Source organism: Tursiops truncatus, chromosome 14 (assembly GCF_011762595.2).
Source record: "Tursiops truncatus isolate mTurTru1 chromosome 14, mTurTru1.mat.Y, whole genome shotgun sequence".
Taxonomy (NCBI): domain Eukaryota; kingdom Metazoa; phylum Chordata; class Mammalia; order Artiodactyla; family Delphinidae; genus Tursiops; species Tursiops truncatus.
In genome coordinates, this window is record NC_047047.1 from 53636804 (window position 1) to 53655098 (window position 18295).

Genomic DNA, 18295 nt, shown 5'->3' on the forward strand with positions numbered 1-18295 from the left:
AACTGAAGGAAGAAACATGACAAACTTAGAGCAAGTATAAGAAATTGAAGATACACTCCTTGGAAGAAATAATTTTGTATTTAAGACTTCTGAAATTCTTGACTTGACTGAATCTGACAGAGATCTTTTCATAAAATGTGAAATTATCAATTTAGGCTCCTTAGACAAACTTTAAGGCTGGTGGGCTCATCCAAACCGCTCATTTTACTGTTGTCAAGGCCCAGAAAGGGTTAAGTGATTTATCAAAAGATTATTTTTTTAAAGTAAAAGTATTACCAAAATCAAAAACTAGAAAGTATGAATATACAGAATAAAAAAACCAATCATCCATAATTCCACAAACACAAATTTTTGTTGTCGTTGTTGTTAAATTAAAAAAAACAAAAATAAAAATAAAAATGTTAAATATAACATCATGTTAAATATAAAAATCTGTAAATATTATTCCTAATATAACTAAGCATTTTTCCATATTTGCATATATTCTTTGTAATAGTTTTTTGTTTTTTTGCTGTACGCGGGCCTCTCACTGTTGTGGCCTCTCCCATTGTGGAGCACAGGCTCTGGAGGCGCAGGCTCAGTGGCCATGGCTCACGGGCCCAGCCACTCCGCAGCATGTGGGATCTTCTCAGACCAGGGCATGAACCTGTGTCCCCTGCATCGGCAGGCGGACTCTCAACCACTGCGCCATCAGGGAAGCCCGTAATAGTTATTTTTAATTGTTGTTTAATATTTCATGGAATAGATACAGTTCTCTAATTCATTCTCCTACAAAATGGCATTCATATTATCTCCAACTCTTTATTACTATAAATAAAGCTGCCATGAACATATTTATACATAAACTGTCATTATGGTTAGGCATAACCATAAAAGTCATATTTGATTTTTTTCATAAGATAAAACTTCCAAATAGAAGCATTTATGTCCTTTTGAAAATTTATTAAGGGGCAAAACAAAGTTAGATTCTCCATTTTCTCTACGGAACCAGCTCATGAACAGGAAAAATGATAAAATGAGGAGGACAGCTGAAGACTATTTTCAGGATTGTTTTGGGCAAAACAATGTTTATACTGGTAGAGGCAGAAAACAATTTTTCAACTAAAACTATACCCTACCTGTTGAAAAGCTTTTTCTGCTTGACGTTCAGCATCAATAACTTGTCTCTCCAGCTGCTGCATCTGAAAAGTGAGAAAAGATATAAAAAATAGAAAAATTCATATTTCCCTTTTGAAATTCTTTAAGAACATTTAAAGTACTTCAGTGAATATGATTTCATACAATTTAGCACATTAAAAGCTCTTTCAGGGCATATTTAAAAATGGATCAAACAAAATACCAAAGGTTTGATATTTTTAATACAATGTAATATATACTACATGAGTATTCATCAATAGAATTTTCTTCATTGGACTATACGTTAGAAATCGCTGGTTAACACATATTGAGAACAATAAATTAAATCTAAGAGAATAGTAAAACCTCAAATGTCATATTTGATTTGTTGATCAAAAATAGACATTTCTCCAAAGAAGATATACAGATTGCCAACAAACACATGAAAGAATGCTCAACATCATTAATCATTAGAGAAGCGCACATCAGAACTACAATGAGGTATCACCTCACACCTGTCAGAACGGCCATCATCAAAAAATCTACAAACAATAAATGCTGGAGAGGGTGTGGAAAAAATGGAACCCTCTTGCACTCTTGCTGGGAATATAAATTGATACAGCCACTATGGAGAACAGTACGGAAGTTCCTTAAAAAACTAAAAATAGGGCTTCCCTGGTGGCACAGTGGTTGAAAGTCCGCCTGCCGATGCAGGGAACACGGGTTCGTGCCCCGGTCTGGGAAGATCCCACATGCCATGGAGCGGCTGGGCCCGTGAGCCATGGCCGCTGAGCCTGCGCATCCGGAGCCTGTGCTCCGCAACGGGAGAGGCCACAACAGTGAGAGGCCCGCGTACCGCAAAGAAAAAAACTAACTAAAAACACAACTACCATACGACCCAACAATCCCACTACTGGGCATATACCCTGAGAAAACCATAATTCAAAACGAGTCATGTACCACAATGTTCATTGCAGCTCTATTTACAATAGCCAGGACATGGAAGCAACCTAAGTGCCCATCGACAGACAAATGGATAAAGATGTGGCACATATATACAATGGAATATTACTCAGCCATAAAAAGAAACGAAATTGAGTTATCTGTAGTGAAGTGGATAGACCTAGAGTCTGTCATAACAGAGTAAAGTAAGTCAGAAAGAGAAAAACAAATACCGTACGTTAACACATATATATGGAATCTAAAAAAAGGTCATGAAGAACCTAGGCGCAGGATGGGAATAAAGATGCAGACCTACTAGAGAATGGACTTGAGGACATGGGGAGGGGGAAGGGTAAGCTGGGACAAAGTGAGAGAGTGGCATGGACATATATACACTACCAAATGTAAAACCGATAGCTAGTGGGAAGCAGCCGCATAGCACAGGGAGATCAGCTCGGTGCTTTGTGACCACCTAGAGGGGTGGGATAGGGAGGGTGGGAGGGAGGGAGATGCAAGAGGGAAGAGATATGGGGATATATGTATATGTATAGGTGATTCACTTTGTTATAAAGCAGAAACTAACACACCATTGTAAAGCAATTATACTCCAATAAAGATGCTAAAAAAAAAATTCCCAATGAGCATGGGAGGGATAAATTAGGAATTTGGGAGTAACATATAAACATTCCTATATATAAAATAAACAACAAGGACCTACTGTATAGCACAGGGAACTACACTCGATATTTTGTAATAACCTATATGGGAAAAGAATCTGAAAAAGAATATATATATGGAATCACTTTGCTGTACACCTGAAACTAACACAACATTGTAAATCAACTATACTTCAATAAAAAATAAATAATAAAAAATTTTAAAACGAAGAAAAGGGCTTCCCTGGTGGCACAGTGGTTGAGAGTCCGCCTGCCAATGCAGGGGACATGGGTTCGTGCCATGGTCCAGGAAGATCCCACATGGTGCGGAGCTGCTGGGCCTGAGAGCCATGGCCGCTGAGCCTGCGTGTCCGGAGCCTGTGCTCCACAGGGGGAGAGGTCACAACAGTGAGAGCCCCGCGTACCGCAAAAAAAAAAAAAAAGATACATTGACACAGGCTTAATATAGAAAAAAAAAGTCCCAATGATATCAGAAAGTGTTGTATTCTCATAAGCTCCATAGGTGGTATGTTTATGTCACAACTGAGGAGTTTTAATTCTTACAGATCATGATGGAAAGAGTATAGAAGATACTCTGATTAAACACACACGTCCACAAAAGCATACAGCACAGAGAATGGAAAAATATCTGGGTATTTTTTTAAAGTTCTGTGGAGAAGAGAAAGTTTGGAGATTTTAGAGAGTGGGGAATTAAAAAAAGTTTGGAGAGTTAAATAGTAAAATGAATATTATAAGTAAAATAAACGAAAGTATTAAATAGGACCCAGTGCAGTTAACATCATACACAACCAGGATGTAAAACTAAACTTTTTGCTGAGTATTGAAGTCTGGTCAACACTAGAGCCGTCTGTCTGTGGCTCAGACTCTATCAATTTTATTGTTGGCTGATATTCCCAGACGCCCTGAACTTCCAGAACATCTCAAACTCACAGCACCCTGGGTACCACCCCCATAGCCGACACTCCAGACCTGTCCCCTTCTTGAAAACCACAGAGAAGCGGCCTCCTGCAGCTACAACGGCCCAGCAGGGAGCTGCCCTCTCTGGACTGCCTGGGTGACAGGGACCCCAACTGAGGTGTGCTCTGTTCTCAATGCCTGAAAGATGGTTTCTGTTATGAGTGTACTGTATCATTTTTTAAGGGTACACTGGTTGGGAGAATTTGCTGTGTTTTGATAACTATGTTTGGGCCAATTACCATTCGACACAGATAAAACTCAAGACCATGAGCATCATCACCTTCACCCACCTAACACAAAAGATTTCTTAAACATTTCAGAAGTGGAACGCATGGAGCTCAGTAAAAGTATCTGTATTTACTCTACCATCCTTGTAGAACCCAATGATGAGTATTATTGGGCTGTACTGAAAGAGACTTAGGCCAAACACTGTGACAAAACAGAGCGCTACAGTACTAAAAATGATGGTTTGTTTAAGATAAAAAATGACATGTGGACACAGATAAGGAAAAGGTACAAATATGTCTTTGGGAAGCACGGCAACAATGACAACTGGTTCTTTCCTCCACATCCCACTACATTTACTGTCATTGAAAATAAAGTATCTTCTGTTTACTAGGGATGCATCACAACCTTTCTATCTGAGCCACACTATAACATCTGGTGACCTTGAATATGTGACTATGGGAGAAGAAATTGTTTTAAGTATAGAGCTATGAAAAGACTTAACAGACTTCTGAATAAGTCTGAAAAGTGTGCAGATCAAAGTGTGATTTGGAAGTTATCTGAAGATAAGCAACTGGCAGTCTGCCTGAAATATGCAGGAGTTCTTGCAGAAAATGCAGAGGATTCCGAAGGAAGAACTCTATTTATAAATACAAAACTACTGCATGTCTTATTCAAGAGACAATGTCTAGTAACCCTCAGCAAGTAGCAGAAGCCTGCTGTTCAGATATGGCTATTACTTTTAATGGACTGACTCCCAAGAAGATGATAGTAATGATGGATGGTGTGTGCCAGCTCAGGGCATTTGGACATTATTTCAATGACACACTGATTTCCTTGCCTTCAAATGGTTCAGAAAATGACAGAGGGCTGGGAAATAATAGGACTGTGTTGTCCAGGAGTGCTTGAAATGTGGCTAGTCCAAATTGACATGTAGCATAAGTATAAAATACACACTCCATTCAATAATATTATTTGAAAATCTAGTATAAAAAGTATAAAAATCTCAGTAATTGTTCATACTGACTCAACAATGAAATGATAATATTTTGGATATGTTGCATTAAATAAAATACAACATTAAAATTAATGTCAACTGTTTCTTTTACAGTTTATTCATGTTATTAGAAATTTTTAGCATTCTTTTATTTATTTATTTATTTTGGCTGTGCCATGTGGCTTGTGGGATCTTAGTTCCTTGACCAGGGATTGAACCCGGACCCGGCAGTGAAAGTGCCAAGTCCTAAACATTGGACCGCCAGGGAATTCCCTATGGAAGATTTTTTTTTAATCTTTCTTTTATTTAATGGAGATTTCTTTTTAGCTTTATTTTATTTATTTAGGAAATTTGTTAATTACATGTGTCTTACTTTATATTTCTATTGGATAATAAAAATGTAAAACATTCCATTATCACCATATATGTCAATTTAACTTCCTGTCCACATGGCAGCATTTTTTAAAAGGAAGTTTACTGTAGGGATCTAGATTCTGGAAGAGGTTTCAAATATTTGGATATGTAAATAGATATTTCCCAAGTGCATTCTCTGGACATCATGTCACCTTTAATTTTTGTGAAGCTATTTCAAATGTTTAATAAGCAAGTATTGCTGTCTAAAAGCATTTTATTGAGTCATTGTTACAGACTGCAGCATTATGTCAAGCAGTTGGACAAGCATGGTGTCTCCTGTCTAGGATATTCCTTATCCAAAAAACTAACTGGCATGTACATGCCAACACCACATTCTTTCACTACTGACAATATGCTAATAATCATCACCTCTGCAAAGCAACTACATTGTGTTTTCAGGGGAACTTTTGCACTTGTGCAGCCTTAGCCTCAATTTTGAATATTTTTGAGATTGCCAGGAAAAACAGGCAAATTCACAAACAGATTGCTGCTCTGTAAAATTTTGCTAGTAAAAAAAAAAGACTGACATACCTATTAGAATGGCCAAAATCCAGAACATTGACAACACCAAATGCTAGCAAGAATGTGGAGCAACAGGAACTCTCATTCATTGCTCATGGGAATGCAAAATGATATAGCCACTTTGGAAGACATTTTTATGGTTTCTTATAAAATTAAACATACTCTTACCATACTATCCAGCAAGTGTGCTCCTTGGTATTTACCCAAAGGAGTTGAAAACTTATGTTCACATAAAAACTTGCACACAGGGACATCCCTGGTGGTGCAGTGGTTAAGAATCCGCCTGCCAATGCAGGGGGCACGGGTTCGACCCCTGGTCCAGTAATATCCCACATGCCACGGAGCAACTAAGCCCATGTGCCACAACTACGGACCCTGTGCTCTAGAGCCCACGAGCCACAACTAATGAGCCCACGTGCCACATCTACTGAAGCCCATGCACCTAGAGCCCATGCTCCACAACAAGAGAAGCCACTGCAATGAGAAGCCTGCGCACCCCAATGAAGAGTAGCCCCCACTTGCCTCAACTAGAGAAAGCCCAGGTGCAATGGAGACCCAATACAGCCAAAAATAAATAATTAATTAATTTAAAAAATATCTTTAAAAAAAAACTTGCACACAGATATTTATAGCAGTTTTATTCATAACTGCCAAAACTTGGAAGCCACCAAGATGGGCTTCCTTCAGTAGATGACTGGATAAACTTGTATATCCAGACAATGAAATATTATTTAGGGCTAAAAGCAAATAAGATATTAAGCTATGAAAAGGCATGGAGGAAACTTAAGTACATATTATTAAGTGAAAGAAACTAATCTGAAAAGGCTACATAAAGTATGATTCCAACTATATAACATTCTGGAAAACTATGGAGACAATAAAGAGATCAGTGGTTGCCAGGGATTGGGGTGGGGGAGGGATGAATAAAAAGAGCACAGAAGCTTTTTAGGGCTGTGGAAATGCTCTGTATGATACCATAATGATGGATACATGTCATTATACATTGTCCAAGCCCATGCAATGTACAACAGCAAGAGTGAAACTATGAACTTGGGGAGACAATGATGTGTCTATGTAGGGTCAACAATTTGTAGCATGTACCATTCTGGTGGGGGATGTTAATAATAGGGAAGGCTATACATGTGTGGGGGCAGGGATTATATAAGAAATTTGTATCTTCCGCCCAATTTTTCTGTGAACCCTAAGCTGCTCTAAAAAGACAAAGTTTTAATAATAATAATTTTTAGAAAGATTTAATAGTTTGTCAAGAGGACCACTGTGATCTGAATGTTTGTGTCCCCCCAAAATTCACATGTTGGAATCGGAGTGCCCAATGTAATGGTGATTAAATCCTGAGGGTGGACCACTCATGAATGGGCTTTTATAACAGAGATCGCACAGAGCTCCTAGCCCCTTCTGCCAGGTGAAAATACAGGAAGTCTGCAACTCAGAAGAGGGACCTAACCTGATCTTGCTGGAATCCTGGTATCAGACTTCCAGCCTCCAGAACTGGGCGAAATAGATTTCTATTGTTTGCAAACTACAGAGTCTGTTGTATTTTGTTATAGCAACCCGAACAGACTAAGACAGAAAATTGGTACTGAGAGTGCAGTGCCTCTGTAACAAATATCTAAAAATGCGGAAGCAACTTTGGAACTGGGTAACAGATAGAGACTGGGAGAATTCTAAGGTGCATAGCAGAAAATATCTACATTGCCGTGATCGAACCATTAAAAGCTATTCTGGTGAGAGCTCAGAAAGAGAACAGGAAAGCTATAGAGAAAGCCTCAATCTTCTTGGAGAGTGTACCTAAGGATTGTGAACAGAATGTTGGTAGAAATGATGGATGGTAAAGGCTCTTCTGTTAAAGTCTCAGACGGACATGAGGAACATGTTATTGGAAACTGGAGGAAAAGTGATCCTTGTTATAAAGTGGTAAAGAGCTTTGCTGAACTGTGTTCATGTCCTAGTGTTTTGTGGAAAGGAGAACTTATGAGTGATGAAATTGGATATATAGCTGAGGAAATTTCTAAGCCAAGTGTTTAAGGAGTGGCCTGTTTCTTTTTGAATGCTTATAGTAAAATGTGAAAAGAGAGAATGACTTAGAGGTGGAATTGTTAACCAAAGAGGATGCAGAAATGGAAAATTTTTGGCCTATCCATATTGAAAGAAATGAGAAAGCTTGTTCCAGAGAGAACAGGGTGTGGCCAAGCCACCTTGTGATTAAGAGATTAGTATGGGTTTGAACCACAGACTGAATCAGCCACCCCAGCAGGAAAACAGTCCGTTTGAACTGAAGAAGAAGGAATGAGGAAGGCTGTTGGACTTAGATTTTACAGGACAGGACTATATGGCTGTGAACATGGGCTATTCTTCAAGACAAGGAAAGAAGGACCATAAATGTAATTCAGAGATCATCAGGGCTCCACAGCTAACCAACATCGTTCTCAATGGTGAAAAGCTGAAAGCATTCCCTCTAAGATCAGGAACAAGGCAAGGATGTCCATTGTCACCACTTTTATTCAACATAGCTTTGGAAGTCCTAGTCATGACAATCAGAAAAGAAAAACAAATAAAAGGAATCCAAATTGGAAAAGAAGAAGTAAAACTTTCACTGTTTGCAGATGACACGATACTGCACATAAAAAATCCTAAAGATGCTACCAGAAAACTACTAGAGCTCATCAATGAATTCGGTAAAGTTGCAGGATATAAAATTAATACACAGAAATCTCTTGCATTTGTAAACACTAACAATGAATGATCAGAAAGAGAAATCAAGGAAAATCACATCAAAAAGAATAAAATACGTAGGAATAAACCTACCTAAGGAGACAAAAGACCTCTACTCTGAAAACTATAAGATGCTGATGAAAGAAATCAGAGATGACACAAACAGATGGAAGGATATACCATGTTCTTGGATTAGAAGAATCAATATTGTCAAAATAACCATACTACCCAAAGCAATCTACAGATTCAATGTAATCCCTATCAAATTACCAGTGGCATTTTTCACAGAACTAGGACAAAAATTCTAAACTTTATATAGAAACACAAAAAACCCTGAATAGCCAAAGCAACCCTGAGAAAGAAAAACAGAGCTGAAGGAATCACACTCCCTGACTTCAGACTACACTACAAGGCTACAGTAATCAAAACAGTATGTTACTGGCACAAAAACAGACACATAGATCAATGATACAGGACAGAAAGCCCAGAAATGAACTCACACACCTATGGTCAATTAATCTCTGACAAAGGAAGCAAGAGTGTACAATGGAGAAAAAAACAGTCTCTTCAATAAGTGGTGCTGGGAAAACTGGACAGCTACATGTAAAACATGAAATTAGAACACTCTCTAACACCATACACAAAAGTAAACTCAATGAGCCACAATTACTGACCCTGCACTCTAGAGCCCGCGAGCCTGCGTTCTAGAGCCTGCGAGCCACAACTACTGAGCCCGCATGCTACAACTACTGAAGCCCACATGCCTAGAGCCCATGCTCTACAACAAGAGAAGCCACTGCAATGAGAAGCCCACACACCGCAACAAAGAGTAGCCCTCTCTCTCCGCAACTAGAGAAAGCCCGAGTGCAGCAATGAAGACCCAACGCAGCCAAAAATAAATAAATTAATTAATTATTTAAAAAGAAAAAGTAAACTCGAAATGGATCAAAGACCTAAATGTAAGGCCAGACACTATAAAACTCTTAGAGGAAAACACAGGCAGAATACTCTTTGACATTAATCACAGCAATATCTTTTTTGATCCACCTCCTACAGTAATGAAAATTATAACAAAAATAGGGGCTTCTCTGGTGGCTCAGTGGTTAAGAACCCACCTGCCAATGCAGGGGACACAGTTTGTTTTTTTTTTGCCGTATGCAGGCCTCTCACTGTTGTGGTCTCTCCTGTTGCGGAGCACAGGCTCTGGATGCGCAGGCTCAGCGGCCATGGCTCATGGGCCTAGCCACTCCGTGGCATGTGGGATCTTCCTGGATCGGGGCACGAACCCGTGTCCCCTGCATCGGCAGGTGGACTCTCAATCACTGTGCCACCAGGGAAGCCCGGGGGACACAGTTTTGAGCCCTGGTCCAGGAAGATCCCACATGCCGCTGAGCAACTAAGCCTGTGTGCCACAACTACTGAGCCTGTGCTCTAGAGCCCGTGAGTCACAACTACTGAGCCTGTGCTCTAGAGCCCGCGAGCCACGACTACTGAGCCTGCGCGCCACAACTACTGAATCCTGCACACCTAGAGCCCGTGCTCCGCAACAAGAGAAGCCACCGCAGTGAGAAGCCCGCACACCGCAACGAAGAGTAGCCCCCCTCGCTGCAACTAGAGAAAGCTCGCATGCAGCAACGAAGACCCAACACAGTCAAAAATAAATAAAATAAATTTAAAGAATAAAATAAACAAATGGGACCTAAGTAAACTTAAAAGCTTCTGCACAGCAAAGGAAACCATAAACAAAATGAAAAGACAACCCACAGAATGGGAAAAAAAATTTGCAAAGGGAGCAACTGACAAGGAATTAATCTCCAAAATATACAAATAGCTTGTGCAGCTCTATGTCAAAAAAACGAACAACACAATCAAAAAATGGGCAGAAGATCTAAATAGACATTTCTCCAAAGAAGACATACAGATGGCCAAAAAGCACATTAAAAGATGCTCAACATCACTCATCATCAGAGAAATGCGAATCAAAACTACAATGAGGTATCACCTCACACAGGTCAGAACAGCCACCATCATAAAGTCTACAAACAATAAATGCTGGAGAGGGTGTGGAGAAAAGGGAACCCTCTTGCACTGTTGGTAGGAATGTAAATTGATATAACCACTATGGAGAACAGTATGGAGGTTCCTTAAAAAACTAAAAATAGAACTACCACATGATCCAGCAATCCCGCTATTGGGCATACATCTGGAGAAAACCATAATCCAAAAGGATACACGCACCCCGATGTTCATTGTAGCACTGTTTACAATAGCCAAGAAAGACATGGAAGCAACCTAAGTGTCCATCAACAGAGGAATGGGTAAAGAAGATGTGGTACATACAATGGAATATTACCCAGCCATAAAAAGAATGAAATAATGCCATTTGCAGCAACATGGATGGACCTAGAGATTATCATACTAAGTGAAGCAAGTCAGAGAAAGACAAATATCATATGATATCGCTTATATGTAGAATCTAAAAAAAGGTACAAATGAACTAATTTACAAAGTATAAAGAGTCACAGAGGTAGAAAACAAACTTATGGTTACCAGGGAGCAAAGGGGAGAGGGATAAACTGGGAGATTGGGATTGACATATACACACTACTATATATAAAATAGATAACTAATAAGGACCTATTGTATAGCACAGGGAACTCTACTCAATACTCTGTAATGACCTATATGGGAAAAGAATCTTAAAAAGAGTGGATATGTATATGTATAACTGATTCACTTTGCTGTACAGCAGAAACTAACACAGCATTAGAAATCAACTATACTCCAATAAAAATTTTAAAAAAAAAAGGAGAGAGAGATCATTAGGGCTGCCTCCTCAGTTTCAAAACGTGGTAGATGGATGGGGTTATTGCCTGGGTTTCAACAGGCCAGATGACTGACCTCTGCCTAAATCAAAGTGGTACTGCCCAAAGCTATGGGGGCTCTATCCTGCCTAGCAGAGCCATGGGGGCACGGCTACCTTCACCTAGATTTAGAAAGATGAAGCAACCTGGAGCCATGGGCCCACAACCCAAGCAGAGGGTCACTTGAGGGCAAGGTCGCTGAAGGGAGCCACTACCAGGGCAGTGCCAGTGAAGCCATCAGGCCACCCTTGGGGCCCCAGACTGGTAGAACCACCAGCATGCAATTGCAACCCATGAGAGCTGCTGTGTGGCTACACCCAATAAAACCATGGGAGGCGAGCATATCCCAGTGTGTCCAGAGGGTGAGACCACCCCCACACCATGCCTTAGGTGGGTCTGGAAGGTAAGACCTTTGTCCCACAGAGCAGAACATCTAATTAAAGAAGATTGTTCTCAAGCTTTAAGATTTAATGTTGCTTGTCTTCTGGGGTTTTGGATTTGCTTGGAATCTGTTACCCCTTCTTTCTCCCTTTTGGAATGAAATGTCTGTTCTATACCTGTACCATCATTGTATTTTGGAAGCACATAATTTGTTTGATTTCACAGGATCACAGCTGGGGGGAATTTTCTTAGAATGAATCATACCTTGAGTCTCATCCATATCTGATTAAGATGGTATTTAGAATTAGGAGTTTGAGATTAACAGATGCACACTACTATATATAAAACAGATAAAAAAACAAGGACCCACTGGATAGCACAGGGAACTATATTCAATATCTTGTAATAACCTATAGTGGAAAAGAATCTGAAAAAGAATATATATATCTGTGTGTGTGTGTGTGTGTGTGTGTGTGTGTGTTGTGTATGTGTGTGTATGTGTATATATATATATATATATATATATATATATATATATCTGAATCACTTTGCTGTAACACCTGAAATTAACACAACATTGTAAATCAACTATACTTCAATTTTTAAAAAAATGGTATTTATATGAAATTTTATTCTTTAGACTTTTTTTGTTTGTGTTCCCCCCCAAAAATGGTATTTATATGAAATTTTATTCTTTAGACTTTTTTTGTTTGTGTCCCCATTGTTTCACATGTTGGAATTCTAACACCCAAAATGATGGTGTTAGAAGGTGGGACCTTTGGAAGGTCACTGGGTCATGAGAGCGGGGCCCTCACAAATGAGGTTAGTGCCCTAGATCCCACAGAGCTCTCTGAGTCCTTCTACCGAGTGAGGATATAATGATAAGTCTGCAACCCAGGAAAGTACCCTCACCCAATGTTGCTGGTGCCCTGATCTCAGATTTCCAGCCTCCAGAACTGTGAGAAATAAATTTCTGTTGTTTATGAGCACACAGTTTGTGACACTTTGTTATAGCAGCCTGAATGGACTAAGACAAGGACTATACAAATATCTTGTCAGATTTCTCTTTCTGAAGTGTTTGCTTTTTAGCAATAACAGTGAGGGCAGAAGCCTTGTCTGTCTGCCTCACTGTTACATACCCTAATACAGCTCTTTATACATAATAGGTATTCAATGTATTATAAATTATTGAATGAAATGACATCTGTAAAGCACTATGCCTGTATGAAGGATAGCAGCATTATTTTTACACTGTCAAATAACTTTTTTTTCTGTTCCTATGGCATTTACTTTCTACCTTGTACTATTTTCAAAACTATACTGTAAGTTGCTTGAAGACATATTTCATGTGTGAGTACCCTTTATATCCTCTGTAACACCATATCTTTGCACATACCAGTCACTCAGTAAAATTCTAAAAGCTTGCCAGCAAGAAATAACCTTACAAAAAATGATTTTTTCCATTATAAAAAGCATTGCACACACACAGCATTTCATAGGACTTGGTATATAAGGTTACAAATAAACTGAATTTGCTGGACGTGAAAATTATATGGATATGTGAATACAGTGAGTTAATTAAAAGCATATGTCTAAAAAGTATTTTTGCTTTTTTAATTTAAAAGGGGTAGTCCTTGAAATATTAATATAGGGAAAAGTGGAAAGAGCACTGAACTTGGAGGCAGGAAGGCCTAAATCAGAATCCAGATTTCACTACTTCTAAGCTGTGTAATGATGGGTAAGACATTTACCTTCCTGAGTCTGCATTCCTTACTTGTAAAGTGAGATAACACTTATCTCATACTATTTATGTGACGATTAAACAGGAAAGTGTCCAGCATAGTATCTAATACTTAATGGGTGTTCAATGAATATTTATACAGAAAAATTTAAAGCTGTGTATTTCTACCACATGTATTACTTTTATGAATAACTTTAAGTTAGCAAGGTTTAGTTGAAAATGAACTAACTATAGATTTAAGACACTGGGTTCTAGTTCTAATTCTACTATTTACCAACAATTTGGCATTGGGCTCTAAAATTCTTCTTAATTCCCTATTAAAATAGGGATAATGTAACCTATTCTACCTACCTAACAGGAAGTTATGAGGATAAAAAACAAAAAAAATGTAAAAGTGATGTGAAAGAGCTGTTGGTGTTTCATTAATTAGAAATACATGGTAGCAGTTGTGGTGTTATAATTTGAATGATAAAAATAAAAGCCATGAATGTCCCAAAACAGCGGATTGTCTAAATATTTAAAGAGATACCATATATTCATTAAAAATATACACAGATGGATTAAATAATATATTGAGGCTTTGCTTCAACATAACGTAGGAGAGGAGAAGTAGGTCAGGGTATAGGTGAAACAGGATTGGTCCTGAGTTAATAACCATTAAAGCTGGGTGATGTGTACCTGGGGTCCATTATAATATTCTGCTCACTTTTGTATGTTTGAAAACTTCTTTAATAAAAAGTTTTTAAAAATATGTAAATGACATACTGAAAGACACATGTAAATGAAATGTAGTATGATTGAATAATATATGTAAATATATGCTAGTTAAGAGGTCATTAGTGACTTTCGTGAGTTCAGCTGTAATGTGAGGAAGCAAGGACACAAGTTGGAATGCAAGAGTCTGAGTGAATTAAAGTGACTGATTAGGGTTAGACAGCCACCCAAAATGGCCACCATCAATTCCTTTCCTCCCTGTAAGTACATGTCACTTCTCTCACTGAGAGATGAGGTCTCCTGTCCCTTTTCTTGACTCTGTGATGGCTTTGTGACCTGCCTTAACACACAGAATGCAGTGGAAGTGACATCGTGCCATTTTGGGTCTAGCCTTTAAAACATATTTATACTTATATTTTTTCTTTTTATGAAAACACATTTATATATATTACAAATTAAAAGTCTGCTACTGTTGCAAAGCCATGGCAGACTAAGGAGTTGCTGAGGGCTAAATTATTCTCCAAGGTGAAAGATTTCCTTCAGTTGTATTAATATTTCTACCCAAAATGTGATTCCATCACACCCTATCCCAACGTATCCCCACACCACTTCAGGCTTTCAAAGTAGGCAGTTTCATGATTATGTTGGAAAAACCACTAGTTCTCTTTAGGAAAGATGGGGCAATTGAAGTCTTTCTGGTTGCCTGACATTCTCCCATTTTATGGCTTATACTGGACTTACACATTTAACATCTTCTAGCATCTTCAATGCTAAATAATTACCTAAATTCCAAGAGCTTGACTGAAAGCTTAAATTGAAGGTGCTGTTTTTTCAGTTCTAGAAAATGCTCATTCTCTAAAGAGTGCTTTCTAAAGAAAAATCAGTGCTGGCCATCCTAACAGTTTCAGCAGTTCCTGTTTTGATGCTCAGCTCTCCATTGCTATTTGTTTCCATCCTTTCCTTCACCAACTCCCTACCACAATGCCACCTTATATAGAGTTTTTTTTTTTTGTAATTATCACCACCTCCCTAATGTTTCCTTGATACATTCTGTTTCAAGTTTTATTGTTACAATATAAAGTATTTTTGCTGGCCTTTTTTTTAAAAAAGAGTTAAGGACAATCACTTAAAAGAACAGAAATTCAGTCCATAGCTTCCAAAGCATCAGAGAGGAAAAAAAGCATGGGAACAGGGAGATAATGAAAACTTCATCAATATGATATATAGAAATAATACATTTATTGTGATTTCAGATACATTTAAAGAAGCCATACGTTAGGTGATAAAATCAGTCTTAATAAATTTAAGAGGGTTGAAATCCCATCAAGCATCTCTTCTGACCACAATAATATGAAAACAGAAATTGATTACATGAAAACTGAAAAAATTCACAAATATGTGGAGATTAAACAACATGCTACTGAAAACCAAATGGGCCAAAGAAAAAAAATTAAAAGAGAAATAAAAAAATACCTGGAGTAAATGAAAATGGACATGTAACATACCAAAATCCATGGGATGCCACAAAAGCAATTCTATGAGGGTTGTTCACAGCAATAAATGTCTACTTCAATAAACTAGAAAAGTCTCAAATAAACAACCTACACCTCAAGGAACTAGAAAAAGAGGAACAAACAAAGTCCAAAGTTAATAAAAGGAAAGAAAACACTGCTAATTATTAGAGAAATGCAAATCAAAACCATAATGAGTTATCACCAGTCAGAATGGCTATCATCAAAAACCCTACAAATAAATGCTGGAGAGGGTGTAGAGAAGAGGGAACCCTCCTACACTGTTCATGGGAATGTAAATTGGTACAACCACTATGGAAAACAGTATGGAGATTCCTTAAAAAACTAAAAATAGAGCTACCATATGATCCAGCAATCCCACTCCTGGACATATATCTGGAAAAGATGAAAACTCTAATCTGAAAAGATACATGTATCCCAATGTTCACTGAAGCACTATTTACAATAGCCAAGATATGGAAGCAACCTAAGTGTTCATCAACAGATGAATGGATAAAGAAGACGTGGGCTGTGTGTGTGTGTGTGTGTGTGTGTGTGTGTGTGTATGTGTGTATGTATACACACATACACACACACACACACACATATATATATAGGAACATTACTCAGCTATAAAAAAAGAATGAAATATTGCCATTTGCAGCAATATGGATGGACCTAGAGATTATCATACTAAGTGAAGTCAGAGAAAGACAAATATTATGATAGCACTTATATGTGGAATCTAAAAACTAATACAAATGAATCTATTTACAAAACAGAAACAGACACACAGACAGAGAAAACAAACTTATGGTTACCAAAGGGGAAAGGGAATGGGGGGGAGATAAATCAGGACTATGGGATTAACAGATAGACACTACTATATATAAAATAGATAAGCAACAAGGATTTACTGTATGACACAGCGAACAATATTCAATATTTGTAATAACCTATAATGGAAAAGAATCGGAAAAAGAATATATGTATATATATATTCTGTATATACATACACAGACACACACATATGTATATAACAGAAGCACTTTGCTGCACACCTGAAACTAACACAATATTGTAAATCAACTATACTTCAAAACAAAACAAAAAAAACCCAAAGTATATAACCCAGAAGGTTTGATTCTTTTTGATATACTCTGAAAACACAAAATAAATTATTTTGTTTAGAAAGTGATTTCCATGGAAACATCCTATTAAGAAGATCTCCTTCCAAAAGACTGAATAAGTCCATCTATTTCACAATTTGATTTTTGTTCTTTTTATGTTGATCAAAGCCATAAATACACATTGTGTCAACCAGTTTCATAAGATTTTTTAATAAAATAATTGTACTCTTTTGGTCAATGCTCTTATTATTTCTTTAAGTGTTCTAAATAACATGCTTCTATTTCTGTTGACTTCTTCAGTTTAGTGATTTCCTACTTACTTCCTGCATGGAGAATGAAGATTTAGCTCTTTGATCTCCTTGCCATCAACACAGGTACACTCCCGTTCTTCCAATACGTTTATATCTTACCCTTGGTTAAATTGCTGTTCTTCATTAGTATTATTGTGACTATGTATGATAGTCAAAGAGGAACCATGTAGTACACTATGGTTACTTTTTCCTTTGCTACATAACTTTTTTCCCTAGTGTCTTGTTCTTTTATTTACTTAGCTTTCTATGAACTTAATAGTTCAACTCCAAATTCACACCACTGTCTAAATCATCTCTCAGGATGCTCATTCACATCTAATTTTCCACCAATTTCATCTTCCTGAAGCAGCTCCTAAAGCCTCTGACCTGTGTCAATACAGACTGGCTCCTCTTTCTGCCTGGGCACTGCTGTCTTCTTGGGAAGGCCCTTCAACTTCCTCCCACATTGAATCTCCTATTTACTATATCTTATGCCTTCCTCTTTTTTGGTTTACTTCTTCCTTTTAATGGAGCATATCCTTCTGGAGATTCCTCAGAAAGGTTACCAGACCCTGCATGTCTTAAAAATCTCTTTATTCTACCTTCAGATAAAATTCATAACTGGCCTCAGTACAGAATTCTGAGTTTGATGTCACTTTCCTTCAGAATTTTGAATGCATTTTTTCATTATCTCCTAACTTCTAGCGTTGCTTTTGAAAAGTCCAAGCCATTCTAATTCCTGATCCTTTGTATGTGACATGTTTTTTCTCTTGGAAGGCTTGCAGAATCTTTTCTTTGGTCTATATATTCTGAACTTTCATGATGATGTGCCTTGGGGTGGAACTATTTTTATCTGTTGCGCAAGGCACTTGGTAGACCCTCTCAATCTGGAATCTTGCATCCTTCAATCCTGGGAAACCTCCGTTCATCATTTCACTGATATTCTCCCCTCTAGATTTCCTTTATCCAGAGCTTGGACATAGTGGACTGGTCCTCTAAATTTCTCTTTTCTCTCCTGTGTTCCATCTCTTCAACATCTTTCTCTACTTCCCAGGAACTTATCTTAAGTTTATATCCCAAA

The 18295-nt window shown here is 37.9% G+C and overlaps 2 protein-coding genes across 9 annotated transcripts in view; one reads left to right on the top strand and one right to left on the bottom strand.

Moving 5' to 3' along the window:
* The window catches only part of PLEKHH2 (pleckstrin homology, MyTH4 and FERM domain containing H2), a 127397-nt gene that overhangs the window by 73952 nt on the left and 35150 nt on the right, over positions 1-18295 (bottom strand). For all 8 annotated transcript variants that reach the window (XR_004521822.2, XR_004521821.2, XR_012325716.1 and 5 more), the window contains one exon: positions 1119-1181. Coding sequence is in view for 4 of the 8 variants with exons in the window: in XM_073791397.1 (XP_073647498.1) it covers positions 1119-1181 (63 nt within the window). In the remaining 4 variants the exon portion in view is untranslated. The remainder of the gene's footprint in view (positions 1-1118; positions 1182-18295) is intronic.
* Positions 3284-4828, top strand: C1GALT1C1L (C1GALT1 specific chaperone 1 like). Its single transcript, XM_073791750.1, is given in 6 exon segments — positions 3284-3295; positions 3855-3940; positions 3942-4289; positions 4291-4403; positions 4406-4573; positions 4576-4828. Coding segments are annotated over 6 exon segments (978 nt in total). The 3' UTR covers positions 4827-4828.